Genomic DNA, 25,073 nt, shown 5'->3' with positions numbered 1-25,073 from the left:
AATAACTGCTGTGAAGGTAACTTCTATCTGTTTCAAAGTATTCTACATTTTTAAGTTAACAGAATTATGATCTTTTCACTTGTTATATGATTAGTGTTTTTCCATGTTGATAGCTTTGACAGTATCCTAGTACTAGAGAAGCACACACAGGGGATACAGAGTCAAAAGAGCCAGAAGAGTGATTCTCAACCATGACTACATAGTAGAATCACTTGGGGAGATTTATAAACCATGCCCACACGCTCCTTCAGTCTAATTATATCAGAATTTCCAAGACTGGGGGCTTAGCTCCATTTTAAGTCTCTAGGTAACTCCAAGGCAGAGCCAGGGGTGAGTAGCACAAGGGAAGATAAGCAAGCCTTTCTACCATCCTACCTCCTCAAAGTGCCAACTTTCACATCTTTCCAAAAGCTATAATTTGTACTTTAATGATTAGGTAAGGTTGGATATTTCTGTAACTTTGTCATTTATATTTTTCCAAACTGCACCTATCCAGAGTCATTCCAAATACTTCTATTAAAAATAGAAATATTTCTGGCCTTTTTCTTACTCATTCCTAAGAGGCACCTCTTTTCATATTAAATAAATGAGCTCACTGCCATGTTGTTACAAATGTCCCTATTTTTACTTCACTTCTTATAAATTTATGACCCCTCCAATATTATAATCTATATGAAATTAAGTTTAATCTCTTGTTTTAGGGCCTGTAGGTATCATGTCTTGCTTAAAATGGCTTTACCAACCTAATATTTTTGTTTGTCATTTTTTCCCCTAGTATTTACTGTTTCAGTTTTATATCTGAAATATATTTTGGTGTAAAGAATGAGACAGGAACCCATCTTTGTTTTTTTCTTCCCAAATGACTAGCCAGTTATGTCAGCAGCACAATTTGTCTTTTACTTATGTATCTGAAGTGTCACCTTCGTTAAAAGCTTAATTTTCAAGTGTCTCTGGAGTGTACTTTTGGAGTCTTTATTCTGTTCCAGTGCAGTTTAACCACACGATGGAATACTTTGCAACCATTGAAAGTATCTTTAAAGAACTAACAGGCAATCTCTAATAAACTCAAAGACAACCTTGTTATTGAATAAAACAACTCAGATTATAAGAAAATTCATTTCCCTACATTAGCTCATTAATTCAATGTCATCCCAAAACATAAATAAGTAACAACATTTGTGTAATTTCACATGCTGATTCTAAAGTTCAGAGAAAATAAGCATGCAAGAATAGCAAAGAAGACTACACACACACACACACACACACACACACACACACACAGACACACAAACGAATGGGGAACTAACTAGACTAGTGTGAAAAAATGAGAGTTTTTTAATAGCCTGGTAATAAAACAGGAAGAGAACAAGTAATGAATGGAATAGAATGAAAGTCCAGAATCAATGCAAATATAAGGATGTAGTGTGATAAAGGCAGCAGTTCTAATAAGGAATGGATCATTCAAAAAAGTGGTATGGGAAAAATTGGTTAAACATGTGGCAATAAATGAAATTAGATCCTTACTCAAGCCAAAAGTACTAAAAAATATGTAAAGTGACCATTTTTAAGATCTTGGAAAAGGAAAAGACCTTTCTAGGCACAAAACCAAAGGCAGAGACCATCATAAGAAAAAGGCATATGCCTTTTTGACTATAAACTTAATACTATACAAGTAAGTATAGACTATATATAAGTATAGACTATATATAGTCTTATATATAAGACTATATATAAGTACAGACTATATATATATAAGACTATATATAAGTATAGACTATAAACTTAATACTATACAAGTAAGAATGGTCTGCCCTTGGACTTCCCTGGTGGCGCAGCAGTTAAGAATCCACCTGCCAGGTTTCCCTGGTGGCGCAGTGGTCAAGAATCCACCTGCCAATGCAGGGTACACGGGTTTGAGCCCTGGTCCAGGAAGATCCCACATGTCACGGAGCAACTAAGCCTGTGCACCACAACTACTGAGCCTGTGCTCTAGAGCCCGCGAGCCACAACTACTGAGCCCACGAGCTGCAACTACTGAAGCCTGCGTGCCTAGAGCCCGTGCTCCACAACAAGAGAAGCCACTGCAATGAGAAGCCCGCTCACCACAACGAAGAGTAGCCCCTGCTCACTGCAACTAGAGAAAGCTCCTGCACAGCAACGAAGACCCAATGCAGCCAAAAATAAATAAATAAATAAATTTTAAAAAGAAAGAAAAAAAAAAAGAATGGCTGCCCTATTCTCCCCTGCAACTTTCTATAAAGAACAGTCTTTAGCAAAGAAGAATGGTCAAATTCTAGTACATTTAGAAGTAGTTTTCCTTTAATTTCATATATACACACTAACCTTTGAAGTAGCAATTGGCGGAAGTTGCCACTCTGTGGGCTAATTGTCAGATGATGGGACAGGTAATTACAGAGGCGAGCTCCCATGTAAGAGAAATTTGGGATAGATGTGGCCTTTCAAAAAGAAAAAAGTTTTATATGACACAGACACATCAAGTTATTAATGCAAACACTTAACAGCAATATTCTAAAGAGGAAAAACATTCCTGCCCCCAAAACTGTACAGAAAAATGTACAAGTCATTTGTAATTGTTAGGCATAAGGATATTAACTCTCCCTCCCAACCTTACACCAAGAACCAGAATAAGTACAAAGAAAAACATTAAGGTAAGCTCTCCCCACCATTTACCCGAGGTTAGCAGAAAGCAAAGAGATAAATCTCTCTTTACACCAACTAATTTTTGCACAAAATATGTACATGTACCCAGTTGCATAGTGCCAATTATGAAGTATATTTGCCAAACTAATGATCTGTGGCATTTCTCAGGAATAGGATGGCACCAACTTTGGCATCTAGCAGTCCAGAACAAGAATCCCAGGCCTGTTTTGTGACCCTGAATATCTCTAAACCTCCCTGAGCTTCAGTTTCTTGATTCCTAAAGAGGTAATTAATGGTACCTGATGCAAAAGATTAACACTTCAACAACACTCCAAACACTTGGGGTAATAAAAGAGGAAATCAAAAGAAATAAGCTATTTTTAATAAGAAGACAGTGGAAAAACACTGAGTATCAAAGACTGTGTGACATAGCCAAAGAAGTACTCAGGAAGTTTAACTTTCACTGCAGTTTTTAAAGAACAGTAGAATACACACATTAAGAGGTTAAGGGACTTGGCCAATCTCACAAAGGTAGTAGTTTACCAGAGTCTAGATCTAACAAATGGCCTGATGCCCCTCCAATCCTATGTTGGGTCTAGTTACTCATGTGCAACCTTAGACAAGTCATTTAACCTCTGTTAAGCTATGTATAAAATGGGGATAAGAGTAATACCTTGCAACCACTGAGGATTAAATGAGTTAACTACAGGTCAAGTGTTTAGCATTGCCTGGCATGGAGTAAGTACTTTATAGTTAGAACTTTTTATTTCTAATTATTTCCTTGCTCACACAGGACCCTGTACATTTCTCAGCAAGGAAGAAAGACTGATTCCTCCTGACATTCATGTATGTACCCCAAAAGACTTGAAATTCAAAATTTATACTTTTCCCATTATTGGCATTGCCTGTTTTCCTTTACTTTTAAAATTTAAAGTAAATTTAAAGACAACAAGGCTGGTCATTAAAGTTTCCTGCCTCCCTGCTATACCTCAATTTTACTTCCATAGACAACCACTTTCAATTCTTTCAGCTGAAAAGGTTTTAACCTCCGTATCTCCATGCTCCATGATTTGAGTTTAGCCATTTCTTACTAGCTCCCCACGAAGGAAGATAAGCATTTACTTTTCACCCTGTTTAACCTTACTTCATTCCACTATGGTATAACTGTAGATACACCATGATTTTTTTAAATAGTTTTGTGTTTCCCTTTACAGTTGTACCATGTATTATGCTGATTTCTCCTCTCTTGCACAACCTTGTTTTCCCTAGACTTAATTTTTTCTACTTTTTAAATATATTTCTCACTGACTTCTCATTAGTTTTTTCTTCTTAATATCTTCAAACATAAGGGAGTGTCCTCATCTTACCAGGGAAGTCTCTCCTGGAGCATTCTGCCCGATTCCAGTGAAGCCTTGTACCTCTAGGCCTACTATGTGCATGGCTACTATCTTGGGATCTCCCTTCACCATCATCTGGATGATTCACTTAGCTTCTCCTGTAAAATTCCCTGTTTCCTAGTTCCCATGTCTTCATCCTTAAATCCTCCTTTTGGTGGAGTACCTCCTTCAATAACTTCAAGAAGGATTATGATAAAACTTCAAACTGGTTACTCAGTGCAAAAAGATCTAGACAGTCTAATTTTTTTTAGATGTTCAAGCAATCTTTTTAGCCTCATTCCATCCTTATCCTAGAACCTTTTTGGAGATTCTGCATCATAAATCAGGGCGATTCTCGACTTTCCCCACTGGCTTGGAATTCAACTTTTAAAAAAATCCGCCAGGTCAGTTACCACTCACCCATCTGCGTTCTAGTCTCCAAAATGGGTACTTCTATCTCCTTTCGCCATATAAGTCCTTATGGGCTTTTGGTGTTCTAAAATCCCCACACTGTCATTTTACAGTAGCATTTGGTGAGGAATCAAAATTGAGTATGTAGGTTTAATCTGCTTTTTTTTTTTTTTTACTGTTGGTAAATCTATATCACTGACCATAGAATGGTAGAACTTAAAATATATGAAGCGTTGGCTTTGAGACAATCACAGAAATTGTAGTTTGTTAGGTTAGAGCCTTTCTAACCAACCCTGATATAATACGAGCATAATAAGAACTATAATAATATAATTCTGATATAAGAACTATAATCAAGCAGCTTATTGAAGAGCTGAAACTAAATAGAGCCAGAAAAGCAAAAAGAAAACAGTAAAATTCTTCCACTTTCTTATCTAATATTCCTTTTTAATCCATTTAGATGGCAAAAGTAGGAATCAGTACAAATAGAGCAGATCTATCTTCCTAAAACCTCAAGCATTTTTAGAAATCTAAGAGTTGGTCAGGTAATACTGAGGTCCAGTAACAATCCAGAACAAACTGGAAAAGTAGTCAAATGAAACACGAGATAGGATTAAGAAAACACACAAAAAAACAACCTGCTATCATAAGTCACCCTCACATATATTCCCAGTTTGAGCTGCTCTTTCAGCAATGACTGAAACAGAAATATAACCTTTGGTGGTGTTTATCTCCTACTCTGTTTTTGGCCAGCCTCCTCACTGACCTTAAATTTGTCTTCAAAATTGAGTGTTGTCTATTTTTTCCCCCTTAAAATAGCATTAATGTGTCAGTGACCAATATGCTAGAATTAAAACTAAACTTTGTGTGAACAACCTAGACTGACATTAGATTTTTTAAAGGAATTGAGATGTAAATCCTTGAAATTTTTAAAGACAAGCAGAAATGTTAAGACTTAAATCAAGGTGTTTTGTGGTCCTTTTTTTTTTTTTTTTTTAAATAAAGAATCATTTGTGAGGCAAAAAAGTTCTCCCATGACTTTTTTTCTCCCCTACTCCAATAATGGCAGATCCTTATAAAACAGGGGTTTGGAAAAAAGGCATGATACTCATGTAGTGGCCTCAGAAGTGTCCAAAGCTCCTTCCAACTGCCTGTACAGAGCCTTGGCTACACAGGAAAATTTGCAGTCTGGCTCTAGTCCTGGATCCCTAATTACAGAAATTCTGTACAACAGAGACTTAAAAGCTCTCATGAACCATAAAGAGTCAAGGAGTGTGGAGGCTGGTGAACACGTACCTGGCCTCCCTCAAGGAGCAGCCACCACCTTTGGGCATCATGGAAGCTATCCAGTGATTGCCCCATGCTATTAGCCAACCTACCTGTTGATAGATGAGTTCCACAAGTTCTTGCAAAGCATCATCTGTTGTAACCCAGCCATTCAGTGTCTCTGCAAACTGTTCAATTTCAGTTTCAAAACTGCCAGGCTGCTCTGTAAGATGATTCAAAAAATCCTGAACATATTCTGACAAAGTGGGATAATCCTCACAACCATCCTCATAGGATTCCTATAGATCAAAAGGTTAAACATAAATTAATCCATGCAACTGGCTAAAAAAACATGAAGCAGCTTTGAGTTGGGATGTCTCTAGCTCAAATTACATTTTTAAGAATCCTTAACCTGATAAAATGTGTTATTTTCTTCAAAAAGTTAAGTCCACTTCTTCCTTGCCCAATAGCCAAAATGTTATAATAGAAGGGCTTCATCTCGCTGGGTAGAGAATTGTCTTCTCACCTCTGGTAGATTTACAAGACGGCTGAGAAATAAAGTTTAAACCAACATTTCATTATAATACCAAGATCAAAATTAAGATTTATAGATACAATAAGATCCAGGATTTGTTTCAAAATGGGAGGGGGAGAGGGACCAGAGATATAGAAACAAGAATGGCCACCTGTAGCTAACTACTGAGGCCATGGGCATTCATTATACCATTCTCTATCCTTGTAGATATTTGACAATTTCTATATTGAAAAAAGAAGTTTGTCATCTGTCAATCCCCAAGGACATGGAAATAAATATATAGTTAAGTGACTATAAAATATCATAGTGTACAGTGGTAGGAGACTTGCTATGTCCAAGTTTCCAGCCAATCTTGATAGTAGCAACAGTTTCCAATTAATATCTATCACTACCACCCCAATGTTCATAGCAACATTATTTACAATAGCCAAGGTACGGAAGCAACCTAAATGCCCATCGACAGATGAATGGATAAAGAAGATGTGGTACTTATATACAACGGAATATTACTCAGTCATAAAAAAGAATGAAATAATGCTATTTGCAGCAACATGGATGGACCCAGAGATTATCATACTAAGTGAAGTCAGTCAGACAGAGAAAGACAAAGATCATATGATATCACTTACATGTGGAATCTAAAAAAATGACACAAATGAACATATTTACAAAACAGAAATGGAGTCACAGATGTAGAAAACAAACTTATGGCTACCAGGGAGGAAAGGAGGGAGAAGGGATAAACTGGGAGAATGGGACTGACATATACACACTACTATATATAAAACAGATAACTAATAAGGACCTACTGTATAGCAAAAGGAACTCTACTCAATACTCTGTAATGACCTACATGGGAAAAGAATCTAAAAAAGAGTGAATATATGTATAACTGATTCACTTTGCTGAAACTAACACAACATTATAAATTAACTATACTCCAACAAAATTTTTTTTAAATATACCACTATCACCTTTAAGTAGTTCCCAACCTTTTAATTAAAAGAACACAAAACCATATTTTAGTATTATTTAATTTTTAGAGAGACTTACAGCCAATAAAAATTTCTGGGAAGACAGACAAGGGATAATAGTAGTTACATCTGGAGTGAGGAAAGATTTATGTTATAAATACAGACCCTTTATTATGAAATTGTGAAAGCAGTTAAGCATTATAAATGCATGTATATTAAATAATTACTTAATGTTAACCACAAACGTGTGAATTTTACAATTAAAAACTAGTTTAAGTTTCTGATATACAGTTTAGAGTTTTACAGATTTGTAGTATCCTACTATTAATGACAATGAAAAGCAGGAAGTCTACAGGTCCCAGTTGATGGTACTGATTTCTTAACTGTTCCTATCAAACATCATTCATTGTGGCAAAATGCAGTTTAGAACACTGATTTCAGTCTTTTTTTTTTCCAAATAAGCATAACTCTTTTAAGAGAATTTGAAGTGTGAAAGTAAAAGAGGAAAGTAGAGCTGTTCTGAAAAAAGCTGAAAAGGGGATTCAGGGCCTGTTGTTTCAAGCAAAAAGGGAGACACAGTATTCTGAACAGATGAGCACTCCAATGTGTTTGAATTAAAGCTTGTATTAGTTCTCTAGTACCAGATTTTTTAAAGTATACATTTCTTCAGTCTTCAATGTGAAGTCAAATGGCTTCCAAGCAGAGGAATATTTAAGTTTTATTTTTCTTAGAAAGAGTTCTGTGACAAGAGGTTAGGAGGGACATCAACTAGAAAACTCACTTCCGGGGGGAGGCGGTACATATGGGGGGATAGGGGTATATGGGAACTCTCCGTACTCTCCAATCAGCTGTGCTGTGAATCTAAAGCTGCTCTAAAAAACAGTCTATTAATTAAAAAAAACAAAAAAGAAAACTCACTTCCCAGTAGGTACTTTGAATACACTGTCAAGAGATGAGAACCTAATCCAAAGCAGTGGGATAAAATGAAATGATCACTTAGGTGGAATAGTCGAGACTATTTTAGTTAACTTGATTGGAAGCGGGCAAGAGTGTGAAAGAGGAAAGTGAGTCAATACACCACAAGCTTTTAGCCTGAGCAGCTAGTTAGAATATAAAAGTATAAGAAGAGGTTTGCAAAAGATAAATTCTTTTTCGTTCTTGAGTTTGAATGTGAGATCCTCAGAAAAGGTCAAGACAAATGGAAACACAAGCCTGGAGTTAAGAGGAAGAATTAGATTCCAGAGTTATCAACAGGCAGGTTGGGGATGGTCAGATTCTAGGGGATTCTAGTATCACTAAGGGAAGTAATAAAACAGAAGACAGAACCTCAGAGCCTGCAGTCTGAGGGAAGGAGGAATGGTCTCAAAGTTGGGAGGATGAAGTACTGCCACAGAAGCCAAAGGAAAAGGTAAATGAGGAGAGGTGCTCATAATAGCAAATGCTACAGAATAATGTCATTGGTTAAAATCTGAGAGAATGATGGTTGCAGTCTTAGGAATCAGAACTATGCACACAGAGAAAAAACCTGAGTAAATTAGTATCTTAAATATTCAGTTTTTATAAAAAGGAAGAAATCCTGAAAGACTGAAAAGGTACCCTTGGCACCTAGAACAGGACCCACACTGGGAATTAAACCTTATAGATCATACTGTGGTCAACAAAGTCTATTTAGATGAGGTTTAAGAGGACGATAGATTTTAAAACCCAAACAACATCAGCATCTGTCACAAAAATAATATCAGTACAATTAAGAGGATCAGTCTGCAGAGGTTTGAACGGTCAGTGAGAAGTAAAGTAGTACCAACAGTGAATAATTTTTCATTTTGGAGAATATCACTATTGAAAGGCAGAAGAAAAACTGGGCAGTAAGTTGAAGGAGGATGTTCTTAGCAAAAGCTGGGATTTTTTTGTGCATGTCGGGGGGGGCGGGTTGTCTCTTAATGAATGCTTTATCAACTCCTATGTGGAATTTTTGGTTCTCGTAAGTGAACCATGATTAAATATTCAAGATGTAATGGCTTACCTGAGAAGAAGCAATGGCCAGTAATAGATGGATACAGCAACTCATTGGTAAGAAGGCATGGTAAGCAGTAAAATTCTAGCAGTGGGATTAGAGGAAGGATTGAAGATAAAAGGCTTGGAGTTTTAGAAGGGTTATGAAAGCACAGCAAAAGACTATCAGAAAAAATTTAAAAAGCATGCATTCTTGAGAGCAGATCCAGCTCAATGATACCAGGCAATAGCTTCTCATGTGTGTAACAAAAGTAGACTCAAGGAATTTCTGGAAACCCAGCTAGGAGACCACTAGAATAGAGGCTCTACAAAGACAAGAATTTTTGTCCATTTTATCCACTGCTGTATCCCCAGCCCTTGACTCGTGGTAAGCATTCGACTTTTATTTTATTTTTGGCTGCGTTGGGTCTTCATTGCTGCACGCAGGCTTTCTCTAGTTGCGGCGAGTGGGGATTACTCTTCATTGCAGTGCATGGGCTTCTCATTGTGGAGGCTTCTCTTTGTTTCCCAGCACGGGCTCTAGGCACGCGGGCTTCAGTAGTTGTGGCTCACGGGCTCTGGAGCGCAGGCTCAGTAGTTGTGGCACATGGGCTTAGTTGCTCCACGGCATACGGGATCTTCCTGGACCAGGGCTCAAACCCGCATCCCCTGCATTGGCAGGCAGATTCTTAACCACTGTGCCACCAGGGAAGCCCTCAACTATTTCTTAATGAGTGAGTGACTTTGGATTACGGTTACTACAAGGAAAAGTTTCTCTCATAACCAGATTTTATCCTAAGACTTGGGAAAAACAAGGATTTTGCTGTTCTGTGACTAACTGGATTGAGAAAAACTCCTAGCTTTGACAGAGGGTAAAAGGGTAAGGCCCGAAAATTTATCAGGGCAGGGGTAGCAAGCTTGAATGCTTATAGAATCCAGGTGGATTACAGGCAAATGAAGTAAGCCAGTGAGCAAATTACAGCTTACACATTCTATATAAAGGGGCTGCCTCTATTCAGCTCCAGCCAACTCTGCTCTACCAAAACAGCAGTCCAGTATGGCCAGATCTTACGGATTTCAAAAGAAACCAAAAAATTCGGATTTGCAATACCTAATTTAAGTACTGGTAAATTATAAAGCCCCTTTTAAAAAAACTCAGGGCCAAAAAAGACACACCTGCAGGGTACACGTGAGCCACAGGCTTCCAGTCTGCAATCTTTTCTGGCAAAATGAGTGCAGCAGGATCTCAGGAGACCAAGGAGCACCTAAAAGATGGCCGTGGCTCAAAGGAGGTGGACTAACATGGCTCAACACACTGCTCTCAGGAATCACTTGAACTATGTATAAAACTAGTTGGCAAAGAACTGCAAAAAAAAAAAAAAATTGCATCCCTCCCACCATAAGATAGCCCAAATCAATAGCAAGACAAACAAATGAGGAACATTTGTGGTTCTTAAGGTAAGTATCCTTAAGAGTTATTCAACTACTCACAGCTCTCCAATGGTTCCTTTCTTCTCTAAGCCAAATACAGTTTTGGGGCAAGAATCCAGCTGCTCTCATTTCTACTTTACCTGATTGATGGCCCATTCCACCCCAAATCAATTGCTCTTCCTACTATGCCTATATTTTCCCCTCTCCAGCCCCAAGGTTCTTCTTAATGCAGTCTAAGATGCATGAAGTTTCTAAAATATGGAATAAAGCTTTCCCATGCTTTCTATCAAATATGAAAGTCAAGTCCCCCCATTCTCGCCCCAAAAGTAACAAAAAAAGGTGTGCCACCATTAGTTGATCAGATACATTCAAATTAAAAAACTAACACCCATCCACCAGAATGGCTAAACTTAAATAGCAAATACCTAGTGCTGACAAGGAATTAAAGCGACTGGAAACCAAACAGTACTCAACACATACATTGGAACAGTCTCTTTGGAAAAATATTTGGCAGTCTCTACTAAAGCTGGCTACCTTGAGTCCCAACAACTCCACTCCTAGGTATATACCAAACAGAAACAAGGGCAAATGTCCACCAAGGCATGGACAAGAATAGCAGCCCTAATCGTAAAAGCCCCAAACTGAAAGCTACCCAAATGCTCATCAACAGACAAATATTCACACAATGGAATGCTATGAGAATTAGTCACCTCCAATTACATGCTACTATATGGATTACTTTTGATATTGAATGAAAGAAAAATATATTTTATATGACTCCATTTATATGAACTTTGAACAGAGGCAAAACTATTGTTGAAGCAAAATAGCGGTTACCTTTGGAGAGCAGTAATGATTAGAAGGGGACAGAGCGGGCTTTGGGGGTGTTGATAACTTAATGTACACTATTCTGTATATTACATGTCAAAAAATGAAGACCGGAAAAATAGGACTTATGCTAAAGTATTATCATTTCTTCAATCCAGAATGGTCCCTGCCCTACTTATCTATAATTAATTGCTATGCATTTACATAGCACAACAAATTCCTTTCTATATATCCCAATCGTGCTTGTTTTTTCCTGCCATTTAAGTGTGATCAATTTCTAAAATTCTTACGTTATTGACAAAGATGATTCTGAAAGTTTAAAACACTTTATCAAAAGTTTAAAACACTTCATCAAAACTCCCTACATTTCTACATAACTGTTAATTAGAACCAGAAACACTTCTATTTTAACATAACAGAGCCCAGATGTGTATTTCTCAACATTCAAAAACCTACCTGAATTAGTCTGCAGCAAAACCACTGATAATTTACCCTAAAGCTACCAATGAATATTCAGCTGTCCTACTAAAATCAAAAATTAACTTTGCCAGGCCACTATTCTATAGGTTGTCCATAAAGTCAGGACACAGACTTTAGTTTCATAGACTGAAGATGTCCTTGACCACCTTAAATTTATTAGACTAGAGATGGTCTATAGATGCTGGAAATACAGCAGTGAACAAAATAGACAAGATTGTCTACTCTTAAGCTTACATTCTGATATCTTGAAAATAATAACTACAAAATACATTCTTGAATCAATTTTGTTTCATGATTTCAATAAATTCATACAATGTTTTATGTGTGGTACAGAAAGCACACCAGTATATTGATAAATGATGCAATAACCATATTATTCCAATAATATTAACCTAGAGTTGCAGTAAAAGTGTACTTACTGTATAATTAGAAGAATAACTTGATGGGTAAAATTCAGGGGCGTTCACGGACAGCTTAGACATTAACACAGGAGCTGCAACCACCTGGGGTTTAGCCATTGTTGACTCCGAATTCTGCTGTGGGCTATTATCCTGCGAACTAGGTGGAGCTCTCAGGGGCCTCGTTTGTTCTGAGAAAGGAAAAAAAAAATCGGTGTTAGATGCGTTCATTCCCTTGTATAACAACTTACTGTACACTGAGAAGCCATCTGAGCAGGGATGGTTTTTAAGTCAAACAAGAACCCTCACGAAATTTAAGGTTATCGCCAGGATATGCGCAGAGAGCCTACAAAAAGGAACAATAGACTTGCTTTAGCTCATTTATGAACAGACCTGCTTCCTTAATAAACACTTGAGGGCTTATTTTTCCTTTTTTTTTTTCTTTTTAAAGTCGGTTAAAAAGAGATGGTTGCCCGCCTAAGGCCTCCCTCTCGGGGGCTGGGGAGGGGGAGGCGATTTTTACTTCCTCCCGGGACAACAGAACTCATGAGACCGCGCACCGGACCCCTCCCCCAGCCCGGGCGCACAAAGGATTCCAGCGGCCACCTTCCAAACCCCGTTCCGGGCCCGTCCCCACCCCGTAACAACCGGGTCCCTCGGGGAATGCTTTCGGGGAACCGGGAGGAAAGAGGAGACAGAGCGCCGCCCTCGCGCGCGCGCGGAGGGCCGTGGGGAAGCGTTTGGCCCAGGAGGACGGGGTCCCCTAGAGCGGCTCCGTACCTGGGAGCGCCCCGGGCCGGGGAGGCCTCTGGGGGCCGGCGGGGACCTCGCACTGGGCCCCTGGCGGCGGGGCCGTCCTGGGCTGGCGCAGCGGCGGCGGCTGCAGGAAGCCCGGGGCTTTGGGCTGCGGCGGCGGCGGGTGCCGCGGCCGCTCAGCAGGCCCAGTTCCGCTCGGGAAACCGCCGCCCTCAGGCCCGCCCCCTCCGCGGCCCAGGCCCAGGCCCCGGCTCCGGCCCCGACCAGCACCTGGGGCCCGATCGAAACCGTCCGACATGCTCCTCCTCCTCCTCCTCCTGCGGGGGCCACCGCCGCTGCGCTCGGAAGAGGACGCCGGGAGAGGCGTCGCAGCCCGGCTCTCGCCGCCGAGCTCACTGGGGCCTCATGGAGGAGGGCGGCGGGCCCCTGCTCGGCTCCTCCGCGCTTCGGCGGAGCGGACGGCAGCTTGAGCACCCGCCAAAGCCGCCGCACCGGAGCGCCCGGCCCCCACGGCTACCCTCCGCTTTCTGATTCTCCCCCAAAACCCAGCTCCCCCGCCTTCGGCGCGTCGGGGGCGAAGGCGGGTCACAGCGGCCCCCCGCGGCCCGGAGGCCCCGGTCGCGGCGGGCCGGCGGCCGCGGTCCTGCAGGCTGCCGGGAGAGGGGCAGCTAGACCGCTGGACAGCCCTCCTCGCCTCCGGCCGGGCGAGGGCATGTCGGGCGAGGGCATGTCGGGCGAGGGCCGGGCTCGGGGCGAGGGCATGTCGGTTCCCGGGGCGGGCTCGCTTACCCCTGGCGGGCCCGGCCTACATGAGGTTCTATGGAGAGAAGTCACTGACGGTTGATGCCAGGAAAATAAAAATACGGGGGGAGGGGCGTGGAGCCAGAGCCAGGGTTCGTGGACGCGCACCTCCGTGGGCGCGCAGGTGTGTTCAATGACCCGGCGCCTGCGAGACCGGAGGACTAGTCGGGAAGGGGGCTCTGGAAGCTGCTCTGCCACCTGCTACGTGAGCTGCGGGGAGGGGAGTAGGAACAGAATCAAAAATGCCCCCCACCCCGGCCCATCTCAATTCACTGTAGATATTTATCACAGTAGGTCACACTGTGACCAAGCTTTACTCTCTTCCCTTTTCTCTTCCCCTCCAGAAATTTTAAGAAAATACCCTACCTTTCAGTGAAACTCTCCTCCTTTTCATCTTTTACCAGTGCTGTCCAATCAAAATATAATGCGAACCACAAATGCAAGCCACTTATGTAATTATAAATTTTCTAGAAGGCACATTACGCGCGTGAAAAGAAACAGGTGAAATTAATTTTCATAATATAGTTTACTTAACCCAGTAGATCCCAAATGGTATCATTCCAACATGTAATTAATATAAAGATATTAATGAGAGTTTCTCTTTTTTCATACTAATCAAAATCCAAAGTGTATTTTACATTTTCTGCCATTCTCACTTGGGATTAGGCACATTTCAGGTGCTCAATAGCCCCCTGTGGCTAGTGGCTACTGCATTGCACAACAAAGTTCTAGACATTATTTATGTGTAAATTATTGTTTTAATCAGTCCTGATGGTACTAAAGCCAAATGAAGGATGAATATAAGTAATGAAAAGGAGGGGAAAAATGATTTCTTTACTGTTAGGTTGAAACATCTCCACAAATTGATTGTAGCCCTGTATTTTAAGCAAGGCTTAATGTTTTTCACCATTGTCATCTTGAGAATCATTTCAGTTAAGAAAACTCTTTTTAACCATTTTCTCTTCTTGCTAATGAAGAAAACACTGACATCTTCACCCAGCTGAAAGAGGAAAATGGCTCTAATGAAGGCAATCGTGAATAACTGATTCATGCTGTTGATGGTTGGCAAAAATAATGAAGTCAGGGAAGGAAACCAGCAAAAAGTGTGGTTCCTTGGTGTTGAGAAAGAATGTAGGGTTCAGGGCTTCCCTGGTGGCGCAGTGGTTGAGAGTCCGCCTGCCGATGCACAGGACGCGTGTTCGTGCCCCGGTCCAGGAGGATCCCACATGCCGCGGAGTGGCTGGGCCCCTGAGCCATGGCCGCTGGGCCTGCGCGTCCGGAGCCTGTGCTCCACGGCAGGAGAGGCCACAACAGTGAGAGGCCCGCGTACGGCTAAAGGAAAAAAAAAAAAAGAATGTAGGGTTCAAAGTAGGCCAGAGCTTTACTTTGGATCCTGGCCTAGACCCTTAATGCCTGTGCAGTCTTGGGTAAGTAAGGGATTTAGCTTCTCTGGGCCTCAGTTTCCTCATGTATAAAGTAAGTATGTTGTAGCACTGAGCATATATTACAAAGACAGGACAAGATTACAATTTAAAAATTAGATGAGGTAATGCCAATAACATAAAAATCCATTTTTTTAGGTAGTCGTCAGTCACTTCTTGCCCAGTCTTTTGTATTGCATAAGAAAGCCCCACAAACTGTACGCTCAACAACAGTTATCCTATATGTTCCACTAAAGCAGATGCTCCAATCCTGTCCCAGGCTTTTGTTTGCATTCACCACCCTTTATTTCCCCTTAGAACTTTTATGATGGCTAACTCCTTTTCCTTACCTAAGACTTTCTTATCTGAGGATGAGGCTATTCTGCATCCATGGTGACATCAGGGTATCTTTACAGTCCCTTTTGTTAGATAAGTTAGATAATTGAGATCTTGTCCTTTGCCTCTCCCTATTAACTGTTACATAACTTTAGCCCTATTCTCATGACATATGAAAAGTGGACTTGCAGACAACATGGATGGACTTTTTTACACTGTTGCTCTGATTCTCAGGCCTTCAGATTCGGACTAGAACTACACTACTAGCTTTCCTGGGTTTCCAGCTTGAAGACATTAACTCATGGAACTTTGCAGCCTCCTTGAGCACATAAGCCAATTCCTCATAGTAAATCACACACATACATATATATATATGTATATATATATTATATATATTAGTTCTCTTTCTCTGAAGAACCCTAAGAAAGAATCTGATAGTCAGAAGTGGGGTGCAGCTGTAACAAATACCTTAAAAATGTGGAAGAGGCTTTTGAACTGGTTAATGGGTATAGGCTGGTAGTGGTTTTTGATGCATGCTAGAAAAAGTCGACATTGCCATGAAGGGGTTGTTAATGGTAATGCTGGTCAGGGCTGAGAAAGGAAAAGAGGAGAGCTGTAGAGAAAGCTTCCATCTTCTTAGAGTATACAGATAATCATGTACAGAATGTTGTTAGAAATATGGCCACTAAAGGTGATTCTGATGAGGTATCAGACAGAAATGAAGATGTTTTTGGACAACGGAGAAAAGGCAATCCTTATTATAAAGTGGCGAAGATCCTCTCCAGCTGTGAACCTGTGAAACCAGCTAAGTGATGTGCTTCCACCCAGTCTGTGGTATTTTTGTTAAAGCAGCCCAAATTAGGCATTTATGCCAGAGAAATGAAGATTTATGTTCACACAAAAACCTGTACCCCAATTTTTATAACAGGTTTGTTCATAATAGCCCAAACGGGGAACAACATAAATTCTTTAACGGGTGAATGGTTTAACTGTGGTATTCATACCATAAAACACTATTCAGCAAGAAAACCACTGATAAATGCAGCTTTGATGGCGCTCAAGGGAATTATGCTGAGTTAAAAGAAAGTAATCTCAAAAGGTTATTGTAGGGCTTCCCTGGTGGCGCAGTGGTTGGGAGTCCGCCTGCCGGTGCAGGGGACACGGGTTCGTGCCCCGGTCCGGGAGGATCCCGTGTGCGGAGTGGCTGGGCCCGCGAGCCATGGCAGCTGGGCCTGCGCGTCCGGAGCCTGTGCTCCACAGCAAAAAGTTTATTGTATGATTCCATTTATACATGACAAAATTATAAAGGTGAAAAAATTATAAAGATGGAGAACAGTTTAGAGGTTACCAGGGATTAAGGAGGGGGTGGGGTTTGGAGAGAAGTAGGTGCGGCTATTAAAAGTATGAAGAATCCTTGCGATGGAACTATTCCGATCTTAACTGGTGGTGATCACACGAATCTACACATGTGATTAAATTGCATAGAACTAACTACATGTGTGCACACACACATACACAAATGAGTGCATGTAAAACTAAGGTGGGTGTATTGTATGTTGTCAGTTTCCTGGATGTGATATTGTATTATAGTAATGCATGGTCTGTTTACCATCAGAGGAAACTGGGTAAAGGGGAAATGAAATCTCTCTGTATTGTTTCTTACCGCTGCATGTAATGTACAACTGTCTCCAAGTAAAAAGTTTAAAAAATAAGCCTTATTTCATTTTATTCCCTCACTCCCAACTCTTTCCTAGCTAATTCTGTTCACTTTTCCTTGCCCAAATCATCATGGCAACTTATATATCATTTTAAATTAATGGGGGCCTCATTAACAGAGAGAAGAATTAACTGATGTGTTTGTTCTCTTGGGTCTCATTTGTGTGAATTATCTTCCTCTCCTAGTCTCTTGGGCCTGCTATGAAATGTAGCCCCAGCCAGTCAGCACTTGACTCCCATCTGGATCAGGGCTCCATTCCATCTTCAAGAGCCAGGAGATTGCCTGGGATTCCCCCAACATCTAGTGCACACGTTGGTTTAATGTTGATCTCTTAGCTGGAGTATAACTCCATGAGGATAGGAATTCATTTATTTGTTCCTTCAGGAAATATTTATTGCATGTCTACTAAATGCCAGACACTGTTCTAGGTGTGAGGATACTCAGAGGTGTGAGATTAGTAGCTGTGAAGTGTATGAAACTAGAAGCAGGAAGGCCTGTTTGATGGCTGTAGCAGAAATTCCGATGAGAAGTGATAATGGCTACTAAGGTAATGGTTGTGGGGTTGGAGAGAAGGACCAAATGCAAGAGATGTTAGAAAGAAGCTGACAGATGTGTATAAGGCATTAATGAGAGGCCTGAGATAAGGATGACTCCCAGGTTTCTGGCTTTGGTGCCTCAGTCCCAAAAAGTGAGAAAACCAGAGGAAAGCAGACTCTCACCGAACAGGGGCCTCTCACTAATTCCATTTTGGACATTTCATTTGGCACCCGGAGCGTCAAAGTGGAATTGTTCAGTCAACAGTTAAGTCATGGACTTGGAGTTCAGAGGGATGTTGCCTAGAGTTAGAGATTTGATAGCTGAAGCCACAGGAAGAAATGAGGTAACTTAGGAAAAAGTATATAGAGGCAGAAGAGGAAAGAGAAGCACCAAACTGAATGGTTAGGTTGAAGAAGAGGAATCTGTTTACTCTGTTTACATAGGACAAAAACTGAGAGAAGACAGTGAGGAATAGAAGATTAAAGACGGAAAGCCCAAGAGTGTCAAATTGTGTGGAGATGTCAAATAAAAGTAGGATTCTAAAGAATCCAGGAAAGCACACCCACTCCCTGAGTTTGAGCCCCGAAGTCACTTAGGCAGCTGTGTGCTGTCCGAGGTCATTACAGAGCTGAATGAACAACGGCCTCTGGGAACCACACCCTCCTTCACCAAGCCATCTTCTGACTATAATTTGACTATCTGGATAAATTTGCATTTTGAGAGGAAAAATAACAACAATAATAGCTAATATTTAGCACCAACTCTGTTCCAAGTACATTTTACATGGATTATCTCATTTAATCTTCAAAACAACCCTATGAGGTAGGTTCTATTACTTACCCCATTTTATAGATAAAAACACTGAGATTCAGAGACTTTAATTAACTTCCCTAAGATCACATAGTTAATGAGCAACTCAGTTTTATTAAGAGTCTACAAACTGAGACAATATGCTATACTTTATCTCCAGAATAAGTGGATGACACTGATACAAACATTCTATTCTGTTTGGGCTATATTTCTCACTATAAATTAATAAATAGGCATTCCAGTGATATTAGCAATTGGAATAATATAGATTTGTGAGTGATTTGGGTGCAAGCAATTGCCAGTATTAGGATGTATAGACAGCTCTAAGCTTGACTGTGAAATAAACGGGAGAGATATGAGAAGTTTGCAAGACAAGTGTATTAAGGACGTTTTTGTTGCTATTATGGGTTTGTTTTGTTTTGTTTTAATGGGAGAAAGATTAGTTTGTTAGCCAAAGACAATGAGGTAAGGGAACACATCAGGAAAAAGGGGGGGAAATTGAGAGATTAAAGGACCAGAGGAGGTAGCAGTTCATAAACTCAAAGTACAGGCAGCAGGAATAATTTGAGATGGGAGAAAACTATGTCACTAAGAAATGGAAGCAAATGCAGATAAACTGCAGGAGAGGGAAGGTGCTGGAAACTTCAGACGGTCTCCATGTTCTCAGCAAAAAAGAAGGACATGTCTTTACTTTGAGGGTGGGAGACATAAAAGAAGGGACTTGAGGAGAGTGGCAACAGTTGCAAAAGCTGCTCTGGGAGAGGAAGCTGATGAGGAAGGGGGAGTGCTCACAGGAAGATAGCTGGGTGGTACCGAAAGTCCCCCTGAGGTTGGAGACCAGGGACTTGTAGGGGCAACACTGAACAATTACGTGACTTTTCTCTAGCAACTCTTCCCAACCTGATGTGGAAACTGAGAAGCCTGTTAGTGGGAGTGTAATTTCATGATGCAGTTAAGGCAGAAGAATAAAGGCAGAAGGGGCTGACAGGCTGTTCATGGTTTCAGCTAGCTAGAGGAAGGGTTGAAGATGAGGGTGATAGATTGGAAAGAAAAGGGGGATCAAAAGAAAGAAGTAAAGGAGTTGGAAAGAAAGTGGTGGTCCGAGCATGAGATATGAGAGTTAAAAATTTTAGAGGAAGTTCTGGTGAATAGTTACAACGTACAATATTCTACTAATTGTACAATTCAACTAATTGAACTGAAGTGCTTGCTGGCCAGCAGGAAGGTAATGTAATAGCTGGAAATGCTATTTTCAGCGTTGAAATTTGGCATTCAAAAAACAATTAGGAATGTCAGTGTTTAATGTATAAATGTCAAGTATGAGGCACGTTCTGCTTCCCTATCTCTGGCACAGTGTACTCATTGCCCTTTCTGTTGGCATCTAGATTCTATCATTAATATTTTACTACACCTGCCAGGCTTATTTTTTGAATTAAATATTTTATTTTGAGATAATTGTTGATTCACGTGCAGTTGTAAAAAATAATACAAAGAGAATATTTGTACTCTTTACCTACTTCCCCCCAATGGTAGCATTTTGCAAAACTATAGTATAGTGTCACAACAAAGATATTGACATTGATACAGTCAAGATACAGAACATCTTCATCATCATAAGGATCTCTCCTGTTGCCCTTTTATAGTCACATCCACCCTCCTTCTTAACTCTAGAAACTTCTAATCCATTTTCTATTTCCACAATTTTGTTATTTCAAGAATGTTTTATAAATGGCATCATACAGGTATGTAACCTTTTGAGACTGACTTTTTTTCTCTCAACATAATTCTCTGGAGTTTCATCTAAGCTGTTGTGTGTATCAATACTTCATTCCTTTTCATTGCTGAAAAGCATTCCATTGTAAGGATATACAACAGTCTGTTCAACCTGTTGAAGGACATTTGGGTTGTTTCCATTTTTGGACTATTATGAATGAAGCTACTATGAACATTGATGTACAGGTTTTTGTGTGAACATAAATTTTCATTTCTCTGGGATAAATGCCCAGAAGTATAATTTCTGGGTCATGTGCTAGTTGCAAGTTTAGTTTTTTAAGAAACCACTGAACTGTTTTCCAGTGATGAGTACCATTTTACATTGTCATTAGTGATGTGTGAGTGATCCAGCTTCTCCCCATCATTGCCAGCATTTGGTATTGTCACTATCTTTTTTTTTTTTTAGACATTCATATAGATGTGTAGTGATGTCTCATTGTGTTTGTTTTTTTTTTTTTTGCCGTACGCATGCCTCTCACTGTTGTGGCCTCTCCTGTTGCGGAGCACAGGTTACGGATGCGCAGGCTCAGCGGCCATGGCCCACAGGCCCAGCCGCTCCGCGGCATGTGGGATCTTCCCGGACCGGGGCACGAACCCGTGTCCCCTGCATCGGCAGGCAGACTCTCAACCACTGCGCCACCAGGGAAGCCCTCACTGTGGTTTTAATTTTCATTTCCTTAATGGCTAATGATGTTGAACATCTTTTCATGTGCTTATATCCCTCTTTGGTGAAATTTTTTTTAATGCCTTTTGCTCATTTTCTATTTGGATTTTTTTTAATGGTCGAGTTGTGAGAGTTCTTTATATATTCTAAATACAAGTCCTTTGTAGATCAGGACAGAATTTTTTCATATTGAGTTTAAGATATATGTGGATATCTCAGTGGAAATGACCAGCAGGCAGTTGGCTGCATGAGTTTGGAGGTTAGGAGAGAGATTGGGGCTGGACATTAAGCTCTGGGAGTTGTGATAGCACAGTTGACATTAAACTGGAAGGAAGACAATATTAGAGTTAAAAGGAAAGAGGGCCAAGAGAACATTTGCAGATTTAAGCAGTGAAAGAACTGAGAAAGAATGGTTAAAGAAGTAGGAGCAGATAGGAAAGTGGTAAGATGAAAACCAATGAAAACCAGAATCTGGTTTTTGGTTTTTTGTTATGGGTAACATCTAGCATTAAAAAGAGATCTACAAAGAGATGACGTTCACAAAACTGCTTTAAAAGTATTTGAACTAGAGTTTTCATCAAATGCAACATTTAAAAAGTTAAGTAATAATATCCCTCCAGAAAGTAGGCATAGAGGGAACTTACCTCAACATAATAAAGGCCATATATGACAAACCCACAGCCAACATCGTTCTCAATGGTGAAAAACTGAAACCATTTCCTCTAAGATCAGGAACAAGACAAGGTTGTCCACTCTCACCGCTATTATTCAACACAGCTTTGGAAGTTTTAGCCACAGCAATCAGAGAAGAAAAAGAAATAAAAGGAATCCAAATTGGAAAAGAAGAAGTAAAACTGTCACTGTTTGCAGATGACATGATACTATACATAAAGAATCCTAAAGATGTTAACAGAAAACTACTAGAGCTAATCAATGAATTTGGTAAAGTTGCAGGATACAAAATTAATACACAGAAATCTCTGGCATTCCTATACACTGATGATGAAAAATCTGAAAGAGAAATTAAGGAAACACTCCCATTTACCATTACAACAAAAAGAATAAAATACCTAGGAATAAATCTACCTAAGGAGACAAAAGATTTGTATGCAGAAAACTATAAGACACTGATGAAAGAAATTAAAGATGGTACAAACAGATGGAGAGATATACCATGTTCTTGGATTGGAAGAATCAGCATTGTGAAAATGACTATACTACCCAAAGCAATCTACAGATTCAATGCAATCCCTATCAAACTACCAATGGCATATTTCACAGAACTAGAACAAAAACTTTCACACTTTGTATGGAAACACAAAAGACCCCGCATAGCCAAAGCAACCTTGAGAAAGAAAAATGTAGCTGGAGGAATCAGGCTTCCTGACTTCAGACTATACTACAAAGCTACAGTAATCAAGACAGTATGGTACTGGCACAAAAACAGAAAGATAGATCAATGGAACAGGATAGAAAGCCCAGAGATAAACCCACACACATATGGTCATCTTATTTTTGATAAAGGAGGCAAGAATATACAATGGAGAAAAGACAACCTCTTCAATAAGTGGCATTGGGAAAACTGGACAACTACATATAAAAGAATGAAATTAAAACACTCCCTAACACCATACACAAAAATAAACTCAAGATGGATTAAAGACCTAAATGTAAGGCCAGACACTACAAAACTCTTAGAGGAAAACACAGGCAGGACACTCTATGACATAAATCACAGCAAGATCCTTTTTGACCCACCTCCTAGAGTAATGGAGATAAAAACAAAAATAAACAAATAAGACCTAATGAAACTTAAAAGCTTTTGCACAGTAAAGGAAAACATAACCAAGATGAAAAGACAACCCTCAGAATGGCAGAAAATATTTGCAAATGAAGCATCTGACAGAGGATTAATCTCCAAAATATACAAGCAGCTCATGCAGTTCAATATCAAAAAAACAAACAACCCAATCCAAAAATGGGCAGAAGACCTAAATCGACATTTCTCCAAAGAAGATATACAGATTGCCAACAAAAAGGGTGCTCAGCATTACTAATCATTAGAGAAATGCAAATCAAAACTACAATGAGGTATCACCTCACACCAGTCAGAATGGCCATCATCAAAAAATCTACAAACAATAAATGCTGGAGAGGGTGTGAAGAAAAGGGAATCCTCTTGCACTGTTGGTGGGGATGTGAATTGATACAGCCACTATGGAGAGCAGTACGGAAGTTCCTTAAAAACCTAAAAATACAACTACCATAAGACCCAGCAATCCCACTACTGGGCATATACCCTGAGAAAATCATAATTCAAAAAGAATCATGTACCACAATGTTCATTGCAGCTCTATTTACAATAGTCAGGACATGGAAGCAACCTAAGTGTCCATCGACAGATGAATGGATAAAGAAGATGTGGCACATATATACAATGGAATATTACTCAGCCATAAAAAGAAATGAAATTGAGTTATTTGTAATGAGATGGATGGACCTAAAGTCTGTCATACAGAGTGAAGTAAGTCAGAAAGAGAAAAACAAATACCGTATGCTAACACATATATATGGAATCTAAAAAGAAAAAAAAATGGTTCTGAAGAACCTAGGGAAAGGACAGGAATAAAGACACAGACATAGAGAATGGACTTGAGGACATGGGGAGAGGGAAGTGTAAGATGGGATGAAGTAAGAGAGTGGCATGTACTTATATATACTACCAAATGTAAAATAGATAGGTAGTGGGAAGCAGCCAGATAGCACAGGGAGATCAGCTCGGTGCTTTGTGACCACCTAGAGGGATGGGATAGGGAGGGTGGGAGGGACATGCAAGAGGGAGGAGATATGGGTGTGTATGTATATGTATAGCTGACTCACTTTGTTATAAAGCAGAAACTAACACACCATTGTAAAGTAATTATACTCCAATAAAGATGTTAAAAAAAATAAAATAAAAAGTTAAGTATAAACATGTTAACTGCTGTTATGGAGTTTATGATCAAGTAGTTTGACAATGGTAACTGTGTAATATATAGTTATATTTTTTTAAAAATTGAAGAAAAAATTCAATTAGGTTGAGTATTAAAAAAGCAAAGAAGTTTATAGGAAAATTCTTCTAATTATTAATACAAAACAACTTTCACCTGAATTTCCCCCAAATAATTTGAACTTTCACTTTAAACTCAAGAGCTAGTAAATCTACCCACGTTAAAAAAACAACAAAAACCCGTCTTTACATTTTGTACCCTTAAACACACAGACTGCCCCTGTACTGGGTTGAATAGTGTCTTCCCAAAATTTGTGACTACACTTATTTGAAAATACAGTCTTTGCAGACGTAATTAGTTAAGGATCTCGTCCTGGATTCAGGGTGGACCTTAAATCCACTGACTGATGTTTTCGTAAGAGGAAGAAGAGGGAGATTTGGGCACAGAGACACACAGAGAAGGCAGCAATGTGAAGAGGAGGCAGAGATTGGAGTGATGTGTCTACAAGCCAAGGAACACCAGGGATTGCTAACAACCAGAAGCTTTCTCCGCAAGCTAGGAGAGAGGTATGGGATATTTTCTCCCTCAGAGCCTCCAGGGGAATCAACCCTACTGACACTTTGATTTCACACTTCTGGCTTCTAGAACTATGAGAGAGTATATTTCTGTCATTTTTAAGACACCCAGGTTGTGGTAATTTGTTACGGCAGCCCTAGGATATTAATACAGCTCCTACCCCTCACCATTTCCCCAGGCCCCCAAAGATATCATTAAATAAATAATTTTTTGTATTCATTAAAAAAAACATAGATTTTTATCACTGGCACTTACTACATGGAGAGAACAAAGGTGTGCTTAGAGCTGGTGTTTTAGATGCTTACAGTTCTAAATGCAAACTTGTTTTACTTAAATTGCC

The 25,073-nt window shown here is 40.0% G+C and overlaps 1 protein-coding gene across 4 annotated transcripts in view; it reads right to left on the bottom strand.

Moving 5' to 3' along the window:
• Nucleotides 1-13,917, bottom strand: part of PAIP1 (poly(A) binding protein interacting protein 1) — a 29,568-nt gene extending 15,651 nt beyond the window's left edge. Inside the window, exons 1-4 of one of the 4 annotated variants that reach the window (XM_027101158.1) lie at nt 13,898-13,917; nt 12,374-12,543; nt 5,828-6,013; nt 2,344-2,456 (exon numbers count right to left, since the gene is read on the bottom strand). In XM_027101158.1, coding sequence (XP_026956959.1) covers nt 2,344-2,456; nt 5,828-6,013; nt 12,374-12,472 — 398 coding nt within the window. In that variant the 5' untranslated portion in view covers nt 12,473-12,543; nt 13,898-13,917. Of the gene's footprint in view, nt 1-2,343; nt 2,457-5,827; nt 6,014-12,373; nt 12,544-13,132; nt 13,746-13,897 lie in introns of those variants that run through there. The other 3 variants (XM_027101156.1, XM_027101155.1, XM_027101157.1) reach the window with 3 other exon arrangements.
• Between the last annotated feature and the right edge of the window lie 11,156 nt (nt 13,918-25,073).

The sequence above is a fragment of the Aethalodelphis obliquidens genome, unplaced genomic scaffold, assembly GCF_003676395.1.
Source record: "Aethalodelphis obliquidens isolate GAN/ISIS:26980383/991018 unplaced genomic scaffold, ASM367639v1 scaffold4, whole genome shotgun sequence".
Taxonomy (NCBI): Eukaryota; Metazoa; Chordata; class Mammalia; order Artiodactyla; family Delphinidae; genus Aethalodelphis; species Aethalodelphis obliquidens.
Note: the sequence above shows the minus strand (reverse complement) of the source record. Positions and strands in the feature narration are given on the sequence as shown.